The sequence below is a fragment of the Pteropus alecto genome, unplaced genomic scaffold, assembly GCF_000325575.1.
Source record: "Pteropus alecto unplaced genomic scaffold, ASM32557v1 scaffold389, whole genome shotgun sequence".
Taxonomy (NCBI): Eukaryota; Metazoa; Chordata; class Mammalia; order Chiroptera; family Pteropodidae; genus Pteropus; species Pteropus alecto.
Genome location: NW_006443569.1, coordinates 1090279 through 1112896, shown reverse-complemented (window position 1 = coordinate 1112896; position 22618 = coordinate 1090279). Strand labels below are relative to the sequence as shown.

At 37.6% G+C, this 22618-nt stretch overlaps 1 protein-coding gene across 4 annotated transcripts in view; it reads right to left on the bottom strand.

Moving 5' to 3' along the window:
* GMDS (GDP-mannose 4,6-dehydratase) overlaps positions 1 to 22618 on the bottom strand; it is a 607022-nt gene that overhangs the window by 87662 nt on the left and 496742 nt on the right. For 2 of the 4 annotated variants that reach the window (XM_025041522.1, XM_015599051.2), the window contains 2 exons: positions 13261 to 13357; positions 9251 to 9292 (listed from right to left, as the gene is read on the bottom strand). In XM_025041522.1, coding sequence (XP_024897290.1) covers positions 9251 to 9292; positions 13261 to 13357 — 139 coding nt within the window. The remainder of the gene's footprint in view (positions 1 to 9250; positions 9293 to 13260; positions 13358 to 22618) is intronic. The other 2 variants (XM_025041523.1, XM_006924556.3) reach the window with 1 other exon arrangement.

Below are 22618 nucleotides of genomic sequence, written 5' to 3'. Positions count from 1 at the left end.
CTGGATGTTAGGGCCTATTATAGCTTTTAGAGACATAGTTTAGGCAGAATTACAAGAGAAGGTCACTGGGTTTTGGTCAAGATGACAGAGTAGGTAAACACTGTGCTTGCTTCTTCCTATAACTGCATTAAAATTACAACTAAATTACAGAACAATCAACTTGGAGAACCATCTGAAGATTAGCTGAAGAGGTCATTTAGAGACTGATAGGAGGAGTGGAGATGTGAAACGGGTTGGCCCCTCACCTGTGCATGATAGTTGAGCATTGGGAGGGTAATCTCTTCTGCAGAGGTCCCCTCAGAGAAGGGAGGGGTTTAAACCCCACACCAGGCTCCCCAGCCCAGGGTTCCAGTGCTGGAAAGAGGAGTCCCTTCAAAATCTGGCCATAAAAATCAGTGGGGATTCCAACTGTCCAGGGGAAATGGAAAGCTGTTGGAAACCCAGATGTCCCCTTAAAGGGCCCATCACAGACTCACTCACTCCCAGGTACTCACGCTGGGCTCTGGTGGAGGGACAGCAATTCAGGAGGTGCCAGAGATATACAATGGAAGACTGAGTTGTGTGTGTGGCTTCAGGACAAGCACCATCTTGCCTTACAGAACCAAATCTGAATCTGCACTGGCCTGGTGAACTCTGGTCACTCCACCCTGGCGACTCCTTCGGACACAGGCCCATGTGACTCCAGAATTGCTGGATGCATATTTGTAGCTGGAAAACCAGCCCCATCCAGCACTCTTGGCAGGAGACTCTTTCAGCAACAATCAATAGGCCTCAGCTCCCACAACTCCAGAGACAATTCCAGTGGTATGCAATGGGGTATCCCTGGCCTGAGCCGCAGTATTTTTCATACAAATCTTGGCGGTCTGAGGGCTTGAGGTGAGCACAGCTGGCCTCAATGTGATCTGAGACTTTTGCAAGTGGCCACAGGCTCAGCACTGGCACCAAATCTGAATCTGCCTCAACTTGGTAAACACCACTCACTCCACCCTGGTGACTTCCTGGGAACCGGCATCACCAAACTTGCATATTGCCAGATGCTCTTACGAGCGGCTAAAAGGAGGACTCAGGCCTTGGGTGCCCTGGGCATTTTGCTGAGCTACCCTAGGCCTGGTACTGGTGGCAGCCAGCCTTGGTTTGTAACGTGGTCTCTCCTACATACCTCCAGGTCCATCACAGACAGTGACCAATTGCGGATCGCTTTGGAGCTCCTACCAAGTAGCCCCAGGCTGGTCACAGGCAGTGGATGACCTTGGCCTGCACAAGAGCCCCTCTCAAAGGGCTCTAGAACCAACATAACTGGAGGCTGGTTTCAGACTACAACAAAGCACCACCTAATTAGTCCCACAAGTGGTATACCCAGAAGGTGGTCTCAACAGGTACATAAGCCCCTTGGGGCAAATTGAACCCTGTGGGGTCACTCCCTAGACAGCAGGTCTTACCTTATGGGCATGGCCAATCTTTACAGTCAGCCTGAGAATCACCCCACTCCCCACTGATGTGTCAACAGCAATCATGGCTTAACTACAACAGGAGAGCACACACAACCCACACAATGGACATTCCTGGAGCAACTGGTGCAGGTGACCAGGTAGACTGTGCCACTGGGCCACACAGGGCACCTACTACATAAGGCCCAACATAGGAGCACCTAAATATATAAAGGAAATATTGATGAACATAAAGAGAGAGATTGACAGTAATATAGTCATAGTAGGGGACTTAACATTCCACTAACACCAATAGATAGATCTTCCAGACAGAAAATCTAAATGGAAACAGTGGCCTTAAATGACACACTAGACAAGAGGAATCTAATTCACATTTTTAGAGCATTTTACCCCAAAGCAGCAGAATGTACATTCTTCTTAAGGGCACTAGAGACATTTTCCAAGATAAACCACATGTTAGGCCACAAAACAAGTCTCAAAAATTTAAGAAGACTGATATCATATCAAGCATCTTCTTCAATCACAATGGTATAAAACTAAAAATCAATTACAAGAAAAAAAAAACACTAAAAATAAACAAACACATGGAGGCTAAATGATATACTACTAAACAATGAATGAGTTAACAATGAACTCAAAGAAAATCAAAATATACCTTGAGACAATGGAAAATGAAAACACAATGACTCGAAATCTATGAGACACAGCAGAAGCAGTTCTGAGAGGAAAGTTCAGAGCAATATAGGCCTACTTAAAAACATGAGAAAACTCAAATAAACAATCTAACCTTATACCTAAAAGAACTAGAAAAAGAACAGCAAGCAGAGCCCAAAGTGAGTAGAAGAAAGGAAATAATAAAGATCAGAGCAGAAATAAACAAAATAGAGTCTAAAAAAAAATAAAAGGTCAAAGAAACCATGAGCTTTGAAAAGTAAAACAAAATTGATAAAACTTTAACCAGATGCATCAAGAAAAAAAGAGGACCAAAATAAACAAAATCAGAAATGACAGAGGAAAAGTGATAGGTGACTCCACAGAAATGCAAAGAATTTTAAGAAGATTCTATGAGCAGCTGTATGCCTACAAATCAGACAAACTGAAAGAAATGGATAAATTCCTAGAAACATACAATCTTCTAAAATCGAGTCAAGAAGAAACAGAAAATCTGAACTGACTGATTACTACTAACAAAATAGAATCAGTAATCAAAAATCTCCCAACAAACAAAAGTCCTGGAGCAGATGGCTTCACAGGTGTTTTTACCAAACATTCAAAGAAGAATTATCACCTATACTCCTCAAACTGTTCCAAAAAATTCAAGAGGAGGGAAGGCTCCCAAGTTCATTTTACGAGGCCACCATTACCCTGATTCCAAAACCAGATAAAAATATTACAAAAGAAAAATTATAGGACGATATCCCTGATGAACATAGATGTAAAAATCCTCAACAAAATATTAGCAAATCAAATTCAGCAAGACATTAAAAAGATCATAAACCATGATCAAGTGGGGTTTATTCCAGAAATGCAAGGTTGGTTCAATATCCATAAATCAATTAATGTGATACACCACATTAATAAATTAAAAGATAAAAATCATATGATCATATCAATAGATGCAAAAAGTATTAGAAAAAATCCCACATCCATTTATAATAAAAACTCTCAGCAAAGTGGGAATAAAGGGAATATACCTCAACATAATACAGGCCTATATGACAAACCCACAGCCAAGATCATACTCAATGGAAAACAGCTAAAAACTTGTTCCTTAAGATTAGGAACAAGTCAAGGATGTCTACTTTCACTACTTTTATTCAACATAGTATAGGCAGTCCTAGCCACAGCAATCAGACAAGAAAAAGAAATAAAAGACAGGCATCTAAGCTAGAAAGAAAGAAGTAAAATGGTCATTATTTGCAGAAAACATAATACCATACAGAGAGAACCCTAAAGATTCTACTAAAAAAAATCTGTTAAAACTATTAAATAAATAAATTCAGTAAAGAAGCAGAATATAAAATTAATATTCAGAAATCAGTTGCATTTTTACACACCAATAATGAACTATCAGAAAGAGAAATTAAGAAAACAATCCCATTTACAATTGCATCAAAAACAATAAAATACCTAGGGATAAATTTCACCAAGGAGGTAAAAAACCTGTACCCGGAAAATTATAAGTCATTGAAGAAAGAAACTGAAGAAGATACAAATAAATGAAAGCATATACTGCACTCATGGATAGGAAGAATTAGCACTGTTAAAATGTCCATACTACCCAAAGCAATCTATAGATTCGATGCAATCCCTATCACAATACCAATGGCATTTTCCACAGAAATAGAAAAGATGATCCAAAAATTTATATAGAATCATAAAAGACCCCAAAATAGCCACAGGAATCTTGAGAATGAAGAAGAAAGTTGAAAGGTATCACACTACCTAATACCAAACTATACTACAAGACTGCAGTAGTTAAAACAGCATGGTACTGGCATAAAAACAGACACACATAGAGCAATGGAACAGAATAGAGAGCCCAGAAATAAATTGATGCCTATGTGGTCATTTAATCTATGACAAAGATGTCAAGAATATACAATGGGGTAAAGACAGTCGATTCAATGAATAGTATTGGGAAAATTGGACTGATACATGTAAAAAAATGAAGCTGGACCTCCTTCTTGTACCATATATAAGAATAAACTCAAAATAGATTAAAGACTTAAATGTAAGACCTGAAACCATAAAACTCCTAGAAGAAAACGTAGGCAGTAAATTCTCTGACATTGCTCTTAGCAGTATTTTTTCTGATGTATCTTCTTGGGTAAGAGAAACAAAAGAAAAAATAAACAAATGGGACTATATCAAACTAAAAGATTTTGCCCAGCAAAGGAAACGATCAACAAAATGAAAAGACAACCTACTGAATGGGAGAAGATATTTTCCAATGATAGAGCTGATAAAAGATTAACATCCAAAATTTATAAAGAACTCATAAACTCAACATCAAAAAAATTAACAGTCCAATAAAAAAAAAATGGGCAGAGGACCTAAATAGGCATTTCTCTAAAGAGGACATACACAGCCAACAGAAATATGAAAAGATGCTCAACATCACTAATCGTCTGAGAAATGCAAATTAAAACCACAATGATGTTTCACCTTACACCTGTCAGAATTGTCATCCATCATTAATTAGTCCAAAAACAACAAGTGTTGGTGAGGATGCGGAGAAAGTGAACTGTCATGCACTCTTGGTGGGATTGCAAACTGATACAGCCACTCTGGAAAAACAGTTTTGAGGTTCCTCAAAAAATTAAAAACAGAGCTACCTTTTGACCCAGCAATGGCACTTTGGAGTTTTTATTCGAAGAAAATGAAAACACGAATTTGAAAAGATATATGCACCCCTACGTTCACTGTAGTGCTATTTAAAATAGCCAAGATAAGGGAGCAACCTACATGCTCATCAACAGATGATTGGATAAAGAAGTTGTGGTACATATATACAATGGAATATTATCTCGGCCATAAAAAAAATGAAATCTTACCATTTGCAATGACATAGATGGACCTAGAAGGCATTATGCTAAGTGAAATAAGTCAGACAGAGTAGGACCAATACCATGATTTTACTTATATGTGGAATCTAAAAAAATAATATAAACCGACAAACGAAATGAAAATAGACTCATAAATACAGAGAACAAACTGGAGATTGTCAGATGGGAGGGACCTTGGGAGATTGGGTGAAAAAGTGAAGGGATCAAGAAGCAGAAATTGGTAGTTACAAAATAGTCACGGGGATGTAAAGTACACATATATAGTGTACTTTGGGCAATATAGTGAATGATACTATAATAACTATGTATAGTGAGTACTAAACTAATTGGGGGATCACTTCGTAAATTATATAAATGTCTAGCCACTATGCTGTACACCTGAAACTAATATAAAATAATACTGAATATCAACTCTAATTGAAAAATAAATTTAAGAAAAAAACAAGAGAAGGTCACCAATTCAATTCCCTATCTTTTACCATGATCTTCATTTCTACCATTGGATCAAGAAGTACAGAGCTGGTAGTGCTAAGTAGCAACAATTTTCTGAGTGAAGTTGTATAGGTATGAAACAAAATAAATATATAAATATAAAATAAATATAAAAATCTCAGGAGTTGAAGAGTCAAAGTATCATTTCAGATGCCTCTTGATAACTAATGATTTCACAGAGGTATATAATGATGATAATAATAATTAATGATGATGACAGTAATAAAAATAATATGCAGTGCAAAGTACCTTATATTTATATAAGCCCTTTGATCTTTAAGAATTCTAAAATACTTTGCAACCTGACTTCTAGGACACATCAATTTGAAATTAGGTCTCTGCTTAACTCTGAAATTCAGCTTTGCTTGGATTGAGATGTAGTAATCATCTGCCCTTTAAATCTTTAAGGGGCCTTAAAAGTAGGGAATAATTATCTAGGGTGGGAGACACTTTAGTCTGGCCCTAGGCTGTGGGATACACATGCTTGATTTGTGAACTCTATGAATTTTTAACCCACTTCTTCAAAATGTATTTTTGAGACAAATGTGTTCCTGGAATTCAACCCTGCCTAGCTTTGTGACTAACTCCTTGTTCATGCCCTTCTCCCTGACCCCTATCCCAAATGCTCTCTTTTGGGGTGCTCACGTCAGGTCTTCAACTCTCACCGCTTGCACATCTAGCCTCCACACCTGACCTCTTTCTTCTACACCAGGCTTCCAGCTCCCACTCCTGCTTGAAATTTGCTACATGGATATCTCCAGGGATCATGAATGTAACAGACCTCAACACCTCCTCCTGCTAACTGAGTCCTCTCTCTAGATCGCTGATGGCATCATTATTTCCCTACCACCCTTTACTGTGCAGCCTCTACTCCAGGTAGTCACCCTCAGTTGATGCTTGTCTTCCACGCATCACCATTTAATCTGACCTCTAATCTTGTGGTCTCCATCTCTACAATGTCCCGGCAACTGTCACTGCTTTTCTTGCTCCACTATCCTGGCTCAGTTAGCTCCTTGTTATACCTGCCTGTGACCATCAAAATAGCTTCCTACCTGTTTTCTACTCATTTGTTTGAGAGTACCTATTGAACAAGGACCTTATCTCATTCATTTTTATATTTCTCATAGTGTTATTAGGACTTATTTCCATGGTAGGAATCTCTAATACCTCAATATAGGAATATAAGGATATTTTATTTTATATATACTGATATATTGCTCAGCGCTGAGGTAAATAAAAATCATATTTTAAATGTACACCATGAATGTACTATATAAAGGATTCTTGTAATGAATTCTAAAATTTAGAGAATCTTTTAGTACCTAGACATCTGCTTATTTCTTAGTTTAGATATTCTTACACCAAGTTTTTGTGAAGAAGTACATATCTGACTTAACCAGGAAACTTGCACATTTATCACAGCATTACAAAATGTACAAATTGGATTTTGCTATTAAGGACAGTACCTATTGACAGCAGCTGAATGAAACTAGGTTTTTACTGGCAGGTCAAGCACATGATGTGTAATTGTCCAGGAGGCCAATCAGAGCTACTAAGTCAAGAAGACCATCAGCTTTGGATATCTACTTGGAAGTTTCTGACAAGCAGTCTAATGAACTCTCCACTTTGCTAGTAGATGCAACAATGAAGAAACCAGCTTGCAATGAACCAAAGGCATGGGGAGTGAGGCAAGAGGAAGCCTCTAGGGTAAGATAAATAAAGATAGGAGCCCAAGTAGATATACATGGACTAACTTTTAGTAGACCCATGCAGAAAACCATGAATATTATTATCTATAAAATCTCCATACATAAAGATTATTTGAATTATAGTTATTTTAGAAGGTATATATGGCTTGCTAGAACAGAAAAGTGTTGTTTAGTTATTTAAAAAACGAATAGCAAATAGAAGTTTCTAAAATTCTAGAATATAGATCTCACTGGCTAGATGAAAATGAACAGGTGATCACATCAGTGACGGATGGGCCTCCCATATATAATTTTATATTTTGGGCCTCTCAAAGTATAATTCTATACTTTGAGTGAGGTGCATAAGAGCAAGTTTATAGAAGCTGAAATCAAGTACTAATTGTTATTCCTAAGGAAAGTAGCTGCAGAGGCTAAAACAAATTTTTAAGATTTTGGAATTTATTTTGTAGATGTAACCTACAATTACATATAAAGGTAGTCATTATCGAGACAGGATTTTTAGAAAGAAGGTACAGCTTTTATAGGAGTTCCCTGTTGGTGCAAGGGATGAAACCATCTACATTAAGGACACCAGAAAGTTTTTTAGGATAAATACAAAATATGTATTTTAAGTAAGAAAACACATATAGTTATGTATACTCATAAAGATTTTTGAACCTTTAATGACATAATCCTAATCTGGATCTAATCATAAGAATCTTCAAAGAAAAATAGGAGGAAGTTGGGAGCATTATAGTCAGTACACAATTACTGTTTCATTAGGAATAAAATGTTCTTGAGGGAGACAGCAACTGAGGAAAGAACACAGGCTTTAGGAGAAATGTTATACACCCCTGGGGGTTTTGTATGGGATCCTATGAAGTATGGAAAACACACAGTGGAATATTTGATAATCAACCAGAGATTGAAATTTAAAGCTCTCTTGGTTAAGTCCAAGGAAGGAAAAGGGCAGGAAAGGCCAATGTGATTAAGGAAGGATATAAAGATTAGTATGAAGAGCCTAAGAGGGAGGCTCAAAATATATAAACAGTGATTTAGAGATATAAACTATTTATAAAATAGAAGTAGTAAAAAGTTCAGAGAATAATTACAAAAGAGGAAGCATTCTGATGAGTGACAGCATTCCACACTGTTGTGGTCTGATAGTTATAAAAGCAGGATTTATATAAAAATTGGAAGGGACCTTACAGAACAAGTAGTCCAGCCTCTCCTTTCACAGGTCCAGGAATGCTGAAAGAAAAGAACTCGCCCTTAATTTGTCTCTCTGAATCCTCTTACCCAGGCTTCCACCAGTCAAAACAAGGAACAAAGAAAAGCAGGAGTGGAAGGGTAGGATAAGAGCTTAGAGGTCAGAAAGATCAGGACAGGGAGAGATCAGCTGGCTTCTAACAGAGCTGGGGAAGATGAAGGGATGGAATAGAGAGGATCTAATTTCTTGCTACAGAAGGGGAAGTGTGAGAACGTGGTGAGAACAGGGAGTAAAAGGGAACAGTTTCAAGACCCCCAAAACACAGAGACAGAACTAAGGGAAGCTCTAACTGGTATTTATACAAGTCCTCTGATGACAGATCAGATTCCTGAGGTCTGGAAAGTGTTACATAGCATTATTTTAAACAGGGCTATGAGATAGAGCAAGCAATTATGGGCCATTTAACTTAACATCATTTACAGAAAAATATTAGGAAATGTTTGCAAGAAGGGACAACTCAACAGCAGATAGTAATTTGATTAGAAACAGGCTACATGTTTTCACTGAAGGAAGGTGTTCTAACTAGCTTGCTGGACTTCTTTAAAGTTACTGTTTTCTCAATTCTACATTTTAACTCATGATTTTTTTCTAATATCTCTAAAGAATGGGAATAAACGTAAAGTATCTTAGTATATAAAAAACCAAGCACGATTGAGGACATTAGAAATACAATGGCAAGAAAAATGAATGTTAAAGACCAATAATATAGTAAGCAAAAATTTAGTTTGTATTATCTAGTAGAGTTTAAGTTGAGATATTTTTTATGAAAGATATATGATTTACCTTTGGCCTGAGAATGTGTCCCTCATGCCATTTCCTAAAATGCTGTGCAAAAAAAAAAAAGGATTTTTGTTTGTTTCACTGAAAAAAAATCTTACTTTTTTAAAGTGGATTGACTATTTGATGTGGTTAAAAACTGGCACATTAGGATGAATATTTCATTAACACAACGTTTGTAAATTTTCCAAGTTAAAAATTCTCAAACAAAGAGAATTGTGGTTATTTTAAAGTTAGTAATAGGTCAATATCAATTTTCATATATTTACATGATACTTCCATACCACTGAATAGCTATCTAATCTTTAGAAAGAGGCTCAGAAGCATAAAAATCAAAGTACATATTAATGTTTGCTAGTAGCCTTGATTATGCCTTGTTATCTACTTTTACTGGTTAATCTATACAATTCACCAATGACATCATTCTACTTTTCAAAAGGTACTAGGTTTAAGTAACTGACTCCTATATCTATAATCTCCACAAGAGTAGGGAATGTGCCTGTCTTGTTTATACTGTATTCCCAGGGTCTAACACAGTGTTTGGTAAATATTTGAGCAATGAATAAATAAATAAATAACAATAACAGCATCAATACTGGGTATTTTACTGTGTGCCAGATACTGTTCTAATAAGCATTTCGTATACTTGACTGTTAATTCTCCAATAATTCTTTAAAAGAAGTTCTATTATCGATCCCATTTTTACAGATGAGAAAACAGAGGCACTGACGAAGTTAAGTAACTTGAATAAGGTCACACAGCTAGTAATTGGCAGTTTTTGAACTCAGGCAGTCTGGCCCTAGGGCCTACACTTAAGCATGATTCTTTATAATGAATACACGATGCAATGAATCTGTGTGTAAACATAAGCATATATAGGAAACCATGCACAAGACAGAAGTTTTAAGGGGCACAGAACTCAAGTATTAATAACGCCATCACCAAATACTGGAATTCAGCGGCAATAGGAAATTTAAAGTCTAATTTTCAGGATCATGCTCTCCACAGTAGCAAAACTTCTAAGCATTCAAAGGAAACCCAGAGGTAGAAAAATAAAAAAATATGACTCCATTCAGTTCTAATTGGATGCTGGAGTCTTTAGCTCAGAACAAAACTTTCAAGACTTTTCATGTTGGTACAAAAGCAAGATTTAAGGTTTTGTGCTAGCTAAATCAATGAGGACAAAAATTACTGGCGCATGTGGAGGTATGCTCCATGTGTAAATACTGGTAGCCTCTTCTGGGTTAGTGTGGCCTATGCTGAATAAAAAGCATTTCGTAAGACTACTCTGAATCTTATTCAAAACAACATAAAGCTCTATGCGCCTTTAGTCTTGCTTTAGGGTATTGGTGTTCTGAGTGTGCATATGTCCTTATCACTTTTTTCTTTTCATTTTTTTTACATTTTCTTTACATTTTTTTCTATCACTCATTCTGGAACCATGTGACTCTTAAAATCTAGTTTATGCTTTTAGCTTTGGAATGCCCTATGTGCTGAAGATCTTGGGGGAATACATATGATTGAAGCTAATCAGGAGAACAAGCTTCTACAGAATCTGAGGAAAAGTGAAAAGAAGCCTCTGGAACTTACAAGATGAACTTAGACACTAAGTGGGAAAGGATACAATTTAGATATGGGAGAATTCCATGACTACCCTGCATTAGGTGCTGATAAACCTCAGAGAAGTTCGATGCTGTTCAGAAACTCATGCCAAATGACTCTCTCGATGTGCTGGCTATTAAGGCCCACACCTAAGTGAAAGCTCATTTACAAAGCAGTGTTCAGTTCTAGTCACCTTTCAATTGGAAGAATACTATCACCCCTGAGGCAATTCAACATAAGGCTGTCAAGCTGATCCAAGTTTTGGGAAAACTCCATGTTCTGAGGAATGAGGTTAAAAGTTTAGTTTCACTATACAAGAAAATCTTGCCCAATAGAATGTTCAGTTGAAGTGGAGTGAACAAAATTAATGCAGCCTAGAGGATTAGAAAGATGAAATGCAGTTAAACATCCAAAATTAAGCATTGAAGAGAATCCGGGGTCAGAGCTATATCAGTGAACAAATAAAGCAAGCGTATGAAATAAGATACCACTCTTATGTTAAAACAACTTTAGTGTAAATGGAGTTGCAGAACAGGTATGATAATGACATCTGAATGAACAAAAGAAAGGAAGAGGGATGCAGATTCAGGACAGGAAAGGGGCAGATAGAGACGGACTTCAAGAACTGCCTTGTTAGTCTAAGGGTCCTTTTCCTGTTCAGCGAATTCTTTTGTTCTGTGTTCTTATCAAGTCCACACCTTGCCTAAGTGAGAATGACAGACAAGCCATTCTTAACGACTTCCTAGCTTTTGAAACTATTTTGGTGTCAGGAGAGAAAGAGCCATGTTTAAATTGTTATAAGGATTGAGGTTTCTGTTGGCTCAGTAAATTTTCCACTCTGAGATGACAATTTTTGTTAGCAGAGAAACAGATTTGCCTGTTTATGTGATCTGCACAATATTCCAGAAAAATGATACCCTTGTGGCACCTCTTTAGGCAGGGAAACAAATGCCAGTGCGGCTAGGGGGCTCCACAGACAGGCAGACATTCCTTGCTGTGTCAGCAGGAGTGTGCTGGTATCTTCCTCCTCCAGAGACAGAGCACATCCTCTCCTTGGCACACCCACTTGCCATTAGCACAGGGAACCATTGTTCCCTGTGTGTCAAAGACCCGGCCACGCCCTGTGCCAGGACAATGCTTCGACTCTACAGCCCTAGTCTCTAAGCACTGGTTATTTCCTTTCCTTTTTATTTCCTCCTTTGTAATAGTGCATGAAATGAAGTTTTTTTCTTTTGTTTGAAACAGAACATTTTGTAGGTGGTTACTGATGACATATGCACTTTCAATTTCTCTTCACTGAGGTTTTCCTAATCTCCGAAAGGTTGTACAACACACTGGAATTTGGTTCAAAACAAAGGTAAAACAGGTTCGAGGGATTCTATTTTCATAGTTAATGTACATTTCATTAGGTAACCATTCTGTTTGAACATTTCTCTCTGAAAATGCCGCTTTCTATTATCTTTAGGTATACTTAACATGTTGAATTTTGTCACCATAAAGAATGTGGACCACATTATAGTGACAACACCAAGCTAGAAGTTTTTATAAATTTAAGAAAGGAGGATGTTAAGGTCTAACAATCTATAGGTCATTTCTTAATACAGGAACCTCTGTATTTAGAAATCCATCCATTCACTCATCCATCTACCCATCAATCGATATTTTTAAGCACCTACTTTGGTATAGTTGAAGATATTAAAAAAAAAAAAAAAAAAGGTCCTTATCTTAAATGAGTTCACAGTTTGGTAAATCGAGAAAGACTTGTAAACAAATGAGTGTAATAAATTATGATAGGTGTTGCAATATAATTATTATGTAGAACATATAATGAAGATACAAAGGAAGGAGTAGAAATTTCAGTGGTAGTGGTATATTGTCCAGAAAAGGATTCACAGGTAGGGCAGTAGTTGAGCTGAGTGTTAAAAAATGTATGGGGAGACCATTTATAACTATGTTTGTGTATGCATGTGAGTGCACATCGGTGAGTATGTTTATGTGTGTGCTTGCTTGAGAGTTCACGTGTGCACTGGGGAGGTAGGTAGTCCTCCAAATCTCAAGATCCTGCAGGTCATGGAAGGCCTTGTAAGTCAGATATTCTGTGGGTATCTGGGATCTGCCATCAAAATGAGAGACTAACACGATGAGATTTGCCATTGATATGAGTCTCCATTTCTGAAACCAACTATTTCCTTGGGTGTGTTTTACCCTTGTTTTCCTTTTAGAAGCAATGGATTTTGTGGTAAGAATAACATCTCAGATTTAATTCACTATACTCTGGTTTGGGAAATGTCAACTGAATGATGCCAGGGAGCCCAATGGAGAGCTTTGAAGGTTGGCTTTGGGCATTCAGTGATAATATTTTCCCAGCCAGCTGGCAGAATGGGCCTAAACACTGGGTGGCCAGGAATACTTACCACTTCCGTTGGTCGGTAGTATTTGAGATCCACAGTCACGTGAACTTTGCCGGTCTCTTTACATCTGCCCACTTCATTTTCATTCTCTCCTTCCCACCTATAAAGAAGATAAACACTTAATCAGCCTTTAATTGCTTGTGAGCATTTGCCCATGCTGTAGTCCCTCAGGATGGCTCAGCCCTTTCCCTGTAGGAGTATGTGAAGGTCAATAACTGTAGAAACAAAGGCTGAAGTTTAACCATGTTATTAGGGCAACAGTGACTTTCAAAGCCTTTCCAGATTAGTTTAGAAAGGGTAGTTTTTTTTTTTGTTTTTTGTTTTTTCTTTTCTTTTTAAGAAAACCATGATGGGTTCAAAAGCAAGACTTTAGAAATGGATGAACTATTCGGAATAAGGAACTGAGCAACTTTCGGGGATTTTAAACATTCTTCACTTCTTTAGGCTATTCTTGAGAAAATCAATTATTATGAATTATTTTCTTCTGTCCTTTTTTTATAGTTTTAGGGATATTTATTATAAATTCAATGCATTCCAGTTTGGATTAAGTTTCATACCCTAATTAACCATTTATTTCATCTCTGTTTTATATATAAATTCCCTTGCTCTATCCAGTCAGCAGTGGGCATCATTAATAAATCTCAGATGATTAAATCTCCAAAAAGCGCATAATTAATTGGTTCACTTACTGATAAGAGAGAGTATATCAGCATCTCTCTACTTCCTTTGATTCAGCTACAATGTTATTTGGACTCAAGTTTTTCTTCCTTAAACATCTACAGTTAACAACAGCGAAGAATCCCAATAATGGCCCCTCCAATCCACACCATGCATTGTACAGAATATGCTCATGAGCTTCAAGACCAGCTTTTCACTGGAATTCCATTTTATGTTCTCATTTTGAAAGAAATAAAGCCATTGGCTTAATGTTGACCTCTAGATTTCTACAATCTAGAATCCAAACAACAGAAAATACTATATAATTTGAATTATTTTTTCAAATGAAGCTTTTTGGTAAAGAAAGAAAAGAAAATACAAAGTAATGCTTGACTTCAATGTTTATCCTCAGAACTAGTTTGCTTTATCAGCTGGAGATGAATCCTATAACAAGATGATTTTGTATGCCCATTGGATCAAAGTCACAGGGGATTAAAGGAAAAAATAGAGCATTAAATTAGTTGTTCGACTACGTGATTCACAGGTGCTACTGAAGATGAACATTAAATGTTGATCATGGTTATATTTTGGCCATAGGTTGGGATTAGAGACATAAACTGGCCTCACAAGCCTTATTTCTAAGCAATCATCTGAATGTTCTACTCTAAATTCATTTTTTTGATACTAGAGGGATAATATGTCACCATTAGACAAATAATCGGTTTATAAATATGCTAACTTTGCCAATGGATTCAAGGCAAATATGAAAAATACCCCAAAACACAGAGAGAATTATAGCATAATTTGTTGAACAATATAAAATGGTACCACTGGCATTTTTCCGGGACTTCCTTTTTAATTGACTCAGAAAGGAATGTTTGGTAATTTACTTGTTTGGTTTAATTTCTTACTGTTGATTAGACTGAATTGGCAGGATCAGAGCTAAGTTTTTGAAAAATTCACCTGGAAATGGTATGTGGATGCTCTAGACTATGCAGGCTAAAAATGCTGTAAAATGAGAAAACCTAAAGTGATGATAAACCCTATACATCTGTTATTGATAAAGTCCAAATTTTGGCTAATATCCACAGTAGGTGAGAATAATTGGTAAAGTAATAGTTAAAAATATATATTTATCTAATTCTAAAGTTAATTGTTTAAGTGAAATCTTTTCTTTGGTTAGGCTTTTGGTAAATGAAAGGATATTTGTATCATAAAAACATGTTTTAATTTTATTTTTGTTCACATTTTATACTTGCAAAAAGAAACAAGTTCAACATATACCTTTCTGACAGTATCTCCAACTAAACCAAAAAGGTTTATGAAAATACTGTTTATAACTTTTCTGTTACCCCCGCCTCCAGTTGTAGCTAGGTATGTAAACCATGACGGGTCATGCTGACTTATGTGTACACAATTGTGTAACACGGTCCTTTACATTGGTAAATCTGGTTAGATGTCACAAACTTGAGAAATGATGATTCAAATCTATCTATTTATAATTAAAACTTTTTGAAACCACACACTGACACACATACATATTTAAGTTGCTAAAGTCTTGGGAACAACTTTAGACCTTTCCCTGACTGGGGCAGGAGCATGTGGGACAGGATAGAAACGAGGCTAGGCCAGCAGTGTCTAGACCAGGGGCTGGCAAACTGTTTCTGTAAAGAGCTAGAAAGTATTTTAGGCTTTGCAGATCACATACAGTCTCTGTTACATTTTCTTCCTTTTTTCCTCCTCCTTCTGCTTTCTCTTTTTCTTCTTTTTCCTCCTGTTTCTCTTTATTATCATTATCTTTTTTAAAAAAACTACCCCTTAGAACTATAAAAATCTCCTCAGAGGACAGTAAAAAAAGGCCTCAGGTGGGGTTTCTCATGTAGGCCATAGGTTGTCCACCCCTGCTTTAGGGGATGAGTTAATGGTATATTGTCGCCCTCAATTAAAGGAAAGCATTTAATATCTATTCACACCAACACATTGCATTGCTGGATCAGCTTACATTTTCCTGTCTACTACTGATTCTCTTTAATTGCTCTGCAGTCGTATGCTAACATTTGAAATTTGTAGCAGTAGCTGAAATGGGAAGAGACTGAAGAAAAGAATCTGCAAGTTAGACTTGAGTTTGATACTACTTACTGCACCAGTGGGTATTGCTTTCAGCAGGCCTTCTTTGCCTCTGTCTGAATACTGTCTACTGGGCTGCCATTTTGTAAATGCTATCTACAGTCTAAACCACCTCTAAGGGCATGACATTGCCCCTACAATTAATATAGCTGCACTGAATAATCAACTGTAACCAGGAAATGGCTCAAAGCAGAACTGAGTTGGCAAAAACCACTTTCTAATTTGTACTAGGTCTACATGAGGGCAGTAAGCAAAAGTTTCGGCCATGAGCCAAAAAACATTCAGTTACAACAATACATAAAACACTTGTATTAACAAGTAAAAGGTAAAAGCTAACTTGTCCTAACAAGTAATGTTATGACTTAAAGCAGAGCTGCAATGTCCATAAAATGACAGTACCTTGACAGGGAGTAAAGGATTTATCTAACTAATAGGAATTGCTACCCACTAATTTAGATCAACATCTCAATGAGCAGGTATCCTGTATAATTCAATTTTTAAAATAAATTGTTGGCTCCTAATAAGCATTAAAAAGCCATAGAAAGCATTGAAGAATAGCAGAATCAAGCACAACAAAGCAAGAATAGATGCTATTAAAATCTCAACTAGGAATCCCTTTAAGGGACAACAAAAACAAAGTCAATCTTGTAAGCCAAGTTTAAGAGACAGCTAAAGTAGAGGAGGGGCGATACACTCCTTGTAACTGCAATGTGAATATTGCAAAAGCTTAGGAATTATTTTAAGAAACATTATTTCATGAGGATACAAGGAGGTTGCCAGAAACTAAAACTTAGCAAATGACATAAAGTAGTCCTGGAAGAATTATTAGGTTTTGGATAAAGCTGGTAGTTTGCACACACTTTTGCTTTTTCCCCAGACCCCTTTCAAAAAAGAAATAAACTCACAAGGGCTAAAAGAACAGGAAAGAGGAGAGAAACCAAATTCTGGAAGCTGGCAAATAGATGAATGAGTGTTAAAGGACATAGCAGGAGCCCTAGAAAACTAACTCCTAAGCCAGTGGTGGGGAAGCTGAGAATAAACCCAATTTACACTTGTGGGAATCCACAAATGCTTAGGAAGTGTGGGTTGATTACGGTTCTCCTTGAGAAGCAATTTGATGTCCAATCCCTTCCGAGATTCCACATCACTTGGCAACTGCTTCACCCTTTCTGGAGAAGAAGTTCCTAGGATTGTAGGTCACTGGGCCCAATGAAAGGTGGGTCACCATACTGAAAAGAAGGAAAAATAAGTGAAGTATGTATGGTGAATACTGAGACTCCCCAACCAGCCCCAAGGTGATGGCTGTTGGGCTTATCTCTTTCTAGGGAGGAGACTGGGGACTCTTCTTTGGGCATCATAGATTCTCTAACTAAATGGCCCTGTCTGGTCACACTATAGTGACACATTTAACAAGCTCTGTGTTCTCAGAAACTCCCCATTCGCTTTTTAAGCCCAACTGTAAAATATGTGCAGAAAACCAAGGTTTACCAGACAGACATGTGAGGAAAACCACATACGTGAAAGACAGAAATCATAAAACAAATCGGAAAACAGCAACTTGGAGGAAACAGAACAAATGGGGAAGATAATTTAACAAAACCAAACAAACATAAACTCACAAATACCACTATTAATATCTTCAGAGACATAAAGAAATATATCAAAGATATAAAAACAAGATACTATATAACGGACAATTAAAAAAATTTAGAAACTGAAAAAAATTCAGAAATTAAATATTCAAGAGAAGATTTTAAAAATAAAGGTGTAGAAATCTCCCAGAAAGTAGAGCAAAAAGATGTAGATATGTAAAACTAGAAGGAAGATAAGCAGAAGATGGCCTTAAGAGGTCAGGATTTCCAGAGATCACAAAAAAATGGAGCAGAACCAATAATTAAAGTAAATCAAGAAAATTGATCAGAGCAAAAGAACATGCAATCCAGATAGGAAAGACTTAAAAGAGGGCCCCAAATAATAAATGGGACTAGACCCACATCACATGAAATTTCAGAACACTGGGACAATGAGAAGGTCTACAGACTTCCAGAGAGAATACACAGGGAGTAGGAGTCAGAATGGTTCAAGGTTTCCCGCAGTAGACTTAATTAAAAGGCAATGGAGCAATGCTTTCAAAATTCTGAAGAAAAATTATTCCCAAACTAGAAATATATATCAGTCACCTTATTAATTCTGAGGACAGAATAAAGATATTTTCAGATATACAGCAGGTCCTGGAACAACACTGTTTCATTACAACGTTGGTGAGAAAAAAATTGATTCTCAGCTGGGGCCACTATGTGTGTGGAGTTTGCATGTTCTCTTCACATCTGCCAGGATTTCTCTGGGTACTCTGGTTCCCTCCCGCATCCCAAAGCTGTGCACATGTCTACACTCTCCAAGTCTATGTGAGTGTTGAGTGTGTGTGATGTGCCCTGCAATGGAAGGGTGTCCTGTCCAAGGTGGGGTCTGCCTTGCACTCTGAGCTGCAGGGATGGCCACTCAGACTCTGAACTGAATGAGTGGGGTGGAAAAGAATGATCTTGTTTTTATTAATCTTCCTTAGATGTATACATAAGCTCACATTTATTTCAATGTTTCATATTAGAAGGGTTTTGGGTCTTTATTTAGAAGTTTGGTGATGTTTTTGTGACTAGAAACTTACTGGAAACTTACTGTTGCTGATACCAATTAGTCTACGGTAAAACTGGTTTTGTTATATGTCGTTTTGCTTAAAGTCATAGTTTCCAAGAACCAATACATGAGATTAAGGGATGACTTACTGTACTTGGTCAAAAAATATTTGCATTCCTAATTAAGATTTTGCTTTGCCAAACCAGGAGTTTTTAAAAAGATGCCAGGAAATCCAACTCAGGAGAATGGCTAAGAGAACCCTCCAGATGAGCATGAAGGAAGATCACAGAATGCCAACTCTCTGTCAGTCCATTTGGGATCAGGTCAGAAGATTCTAGAGACTTTGCTACAGGAAGACATGACTGATAGAGACTAACCCAAAGGCTGATTCAAAGGTGATTTAGATAGCTGGGGCAAAGTTTAGGGTAGTGATAAATATATAGAGAAAATACAGTAAATGGCAAAAGACAACAATTATTAGCTCTATGGTAAACAAATCACATGTACAGAAAAGAAAAATAGTTTACTGGATCGGTCATGATAATACACCACTAAATATGAAGCTAAACCTAAAATTAAAAAAGGAGGCCAGTAGATAATGTCTGGAAGGGGTAAAAATTGAGAGCCAGCAATAAAAATGTTGTTTAAAAATATGTAAGTAAATGTCAAAATAATCAGCTAAAACAGTATAACAGAGTACGATAGGATTTCCAGAGAGAGGGAGAATAGAAAAACATAGTGCAGAGAAAGTAAATCAAGTAAATCAAGTAAATGAAGTAAATCAAGACAATTTACCAGAGTGGAAAGGCATATACATTTACAGACTGAAAGGGCCTCCAGAATGTCCCAAATAGCACATAGGACTAGCTGTGAAAATGGAGGGAGGTGGGAAATTGCTGGGGTTTCTGATAATTCCCGTGAAATGATTAGAGTTTAAATTATGTGGAGTACTGGGTGGAGGGGGCGGGGGGACTAATGAAGGGAAAAAAGTCATTACAAATATGAGCTTTACAAACTACAGACTCTGACTGACCAAGGCTCTTCCCCGTAGCTCCCTCTACGTTGCCTGCCAGGGCTCCACCTGGACCCAGCCAAAGCTCTGCCCCAAGGTATCTGCTCTGCCCATCTCCCTTAAAAACCTAGTGTTTCTTTCCCACAGATTTCCTCCTCTCACTCTGCCTTTTTGACAACCAGAAGAGCTGATGTTTTTGGAGCCATTGATACCCCAGCTGCCATATCCTCCACAGAGAAAACCACCCACAGGGCACACAGATCAAGTTTGCAGAGATTGAAGAGGCGCCATCTGGGAAGAGGCAGGCAAACTGTAGATTGCTCTACCTAGGAAAATGAGAGGAGAGCTGTGGCCAAAGGAGGGCCAAAGGAGGGAGGGTCAACATTGTCGGACTCTGGGGAGATGTCAAGGAGGATTTGAGAACGGAAACTAAACCATTGGGTTTAGTACCATGCAGGTCCCTGCGGATGTTAAAAAGAGCCGCTTTGGAGTTGATGGGGCAGAGGCAGACTGGTATGAGGTGAAGAGGAAATAAAGATGAGGAAAGGGAGACAGTGAGGAAAGGTGACTCTTTGTTATCTTTTGGCAGAGGAAGGAAATAAGAGGAAAGGCAGGGTATAGAGGGAATTTTAAGGACGGTTGGATTTGAAAAAGTCAAGATGTTGATGGGAAGGAGCTGTGAACGGGGCTGAAGGCAGAGGAGGGAAGAGATAACTAATAGTTTCCCCAGGAGGCAGCAGGTGGGACTGTTCCCAGAAAGGAGTGAGGGGTGACATGCTAGTGGAACAGGAGAGAGGAAGACAGGGTATAATTTTTGGGTTCAGAAACGACTGCTTTAATCACAAGACCTACTCTAATTTCTCAAAGACAACATTAGTGTAAAGGTCGTACTGTGTATATATGAGAACTTAAGTTGCACATAGGTCTTTCAGGTCACTTTTGAAATGGAAACTCCTTTGTTTCCATCCATGCTCGGTCTTTCTCCATTTTATATACTTATAATAATAATGATAATGAGGAGTTATTAAATGAGGAGTTTCCAGCTCTTACATTGTAGTTAATAAATAACCAACTACAACAAAAAGATAAAATTTAAATCCATTATACACTGTTCATGGAGAAGGCCGTTCATGCTACTCATTAGACTAATGGCTACTTTTCTTCTGTGCTTTCCATGTAATGAGCCTTTTGTAAATGTCAGCTGATGAATCTCCACACCAAGAGTCAGGCAGGTAGCATATCTGTAGTCTCTATGTGAGAGGAAAAGGAGTTAGGGAGCTGAGCAATTTACAAAGGTCTCAAGGGGAAGGGCTCTGATCACACCTCTTTCTCACAAGGTTAGAATGAGCAAAATGGGTAGGATGCCCTCTTAAAAGGACATTCTCATTTTTACAGGGAGGCCCCCAAAAACATTTTCCATAAGAGTTGTTGCTTGGTCAGTATTTACCTTGCATTCTTCTTTTTATCAGTATCACTGAGAAACTATGAAATAAAGAGGCTCTGCTTTCAAATTGTCTTTTCTTATGCTTTATCTTTAGGAAATCAGATTGTTATGATTAACACAATGGTAAAAGCCTTGTATGGTCATGCCTAATGAGGGTGGCTCAGGAGATCAAATAATAATAATAAAAGACCGAGGCTGTTCTCATCTGTAAAAGTGGCAGTGAAAGGAAATTCAAACGCACAAGCTAGCTTGTAAATGAGTCTCTGTCTCTGTGCTATCTTTACATGGATTGCTAACCATGTTCTAGCCACCTGCTTTATTTTTGTTTAACTCAGCTGTGGTGCTCCCTTCTCAAAGAATGCCGGTGGAGTTTCTCCTGCTTTATAAAAGTAAGCAAAATATATGGAGGTCTTACTAAAAGGTTGTGGCAATTTAAGGACTAGTACTCAAATTCTGTAAGAGAGTCAGCCATAGTTCAGGTACTTCTGTCATGTGTACCGTCTCCATTTGGCTAACTTTATCTATGTGTTTTCCTTCTTCTCACCTCCCACAAATCTTCACTAAGTACCTACTAAATGCCAGGAATGAAGCTAAGCCAGGCATGAGTAAGCAAGACATGGTCTTTGTCCTTAAGGAGCTTGAAGTCCAGTGACCACCACAATATAGTATATTAATGATGGTAGAAGATAGAGTGCTGTTAGAAGACAAGGGAGGGCACCTAGCAAAACTTGGTTGAAGGTAGGGGATGTCTAAGCTAAGACCTAGAGAATAAATGCGGGGAAGCAGAGGAAGTAGTAGGTGTGAATAACTCTTGATGTGCCCCAATGTGGTCAGGCTGGTCCAACCCAGTTTATCTGCTTGCCCATCGCCCACATACAGTTTACTAACTCCTGCCTCCATGCATTTTCTCATGCCATTCCACCCACTTGGAATGCCTTCCTTCTTCTTAACTATCATCCATATTTCCCACTTTGGCCAAGGGCCCTTTTAAATCTACCTCTCTGTAGACAACACTCCAATCTTGATTATGGTGCTATTACTTCATACTGATATAACAAATTTATATACATACCGCCATCTATTTCTGCATATTTGTAAATAATGTGTTCTTATTGTCATCCAATTAGAGTTACATTTTTCAAGGACAAGAAAATGGCTTTTGATTTTCTTAGATGAGTTTGGCTTTGAAAGAAAAATGAAGTGGGCGGAGAGCACATTTATTGAGCATTTACTATGTCTTGGGTACTATGCTGGCTGTTTAATCAGGTAACATACAGAGGCAGCAGTTACTTTGAGGATCTAATGAATCCTTAGTTAAGGAATTTAAATTGACCTGCTACTCAGTGAATTGCAACATCTATATATGAAATGGAATGAGGGTTGCTTCAGCCTCCAAGACACAGAATGACATCAGAGTGCAAATTAGATCTTATATGTGCTAATAATTAAAAAACCTGCGGCTTCAATAAAGGTTCACATCATTTTAGGCT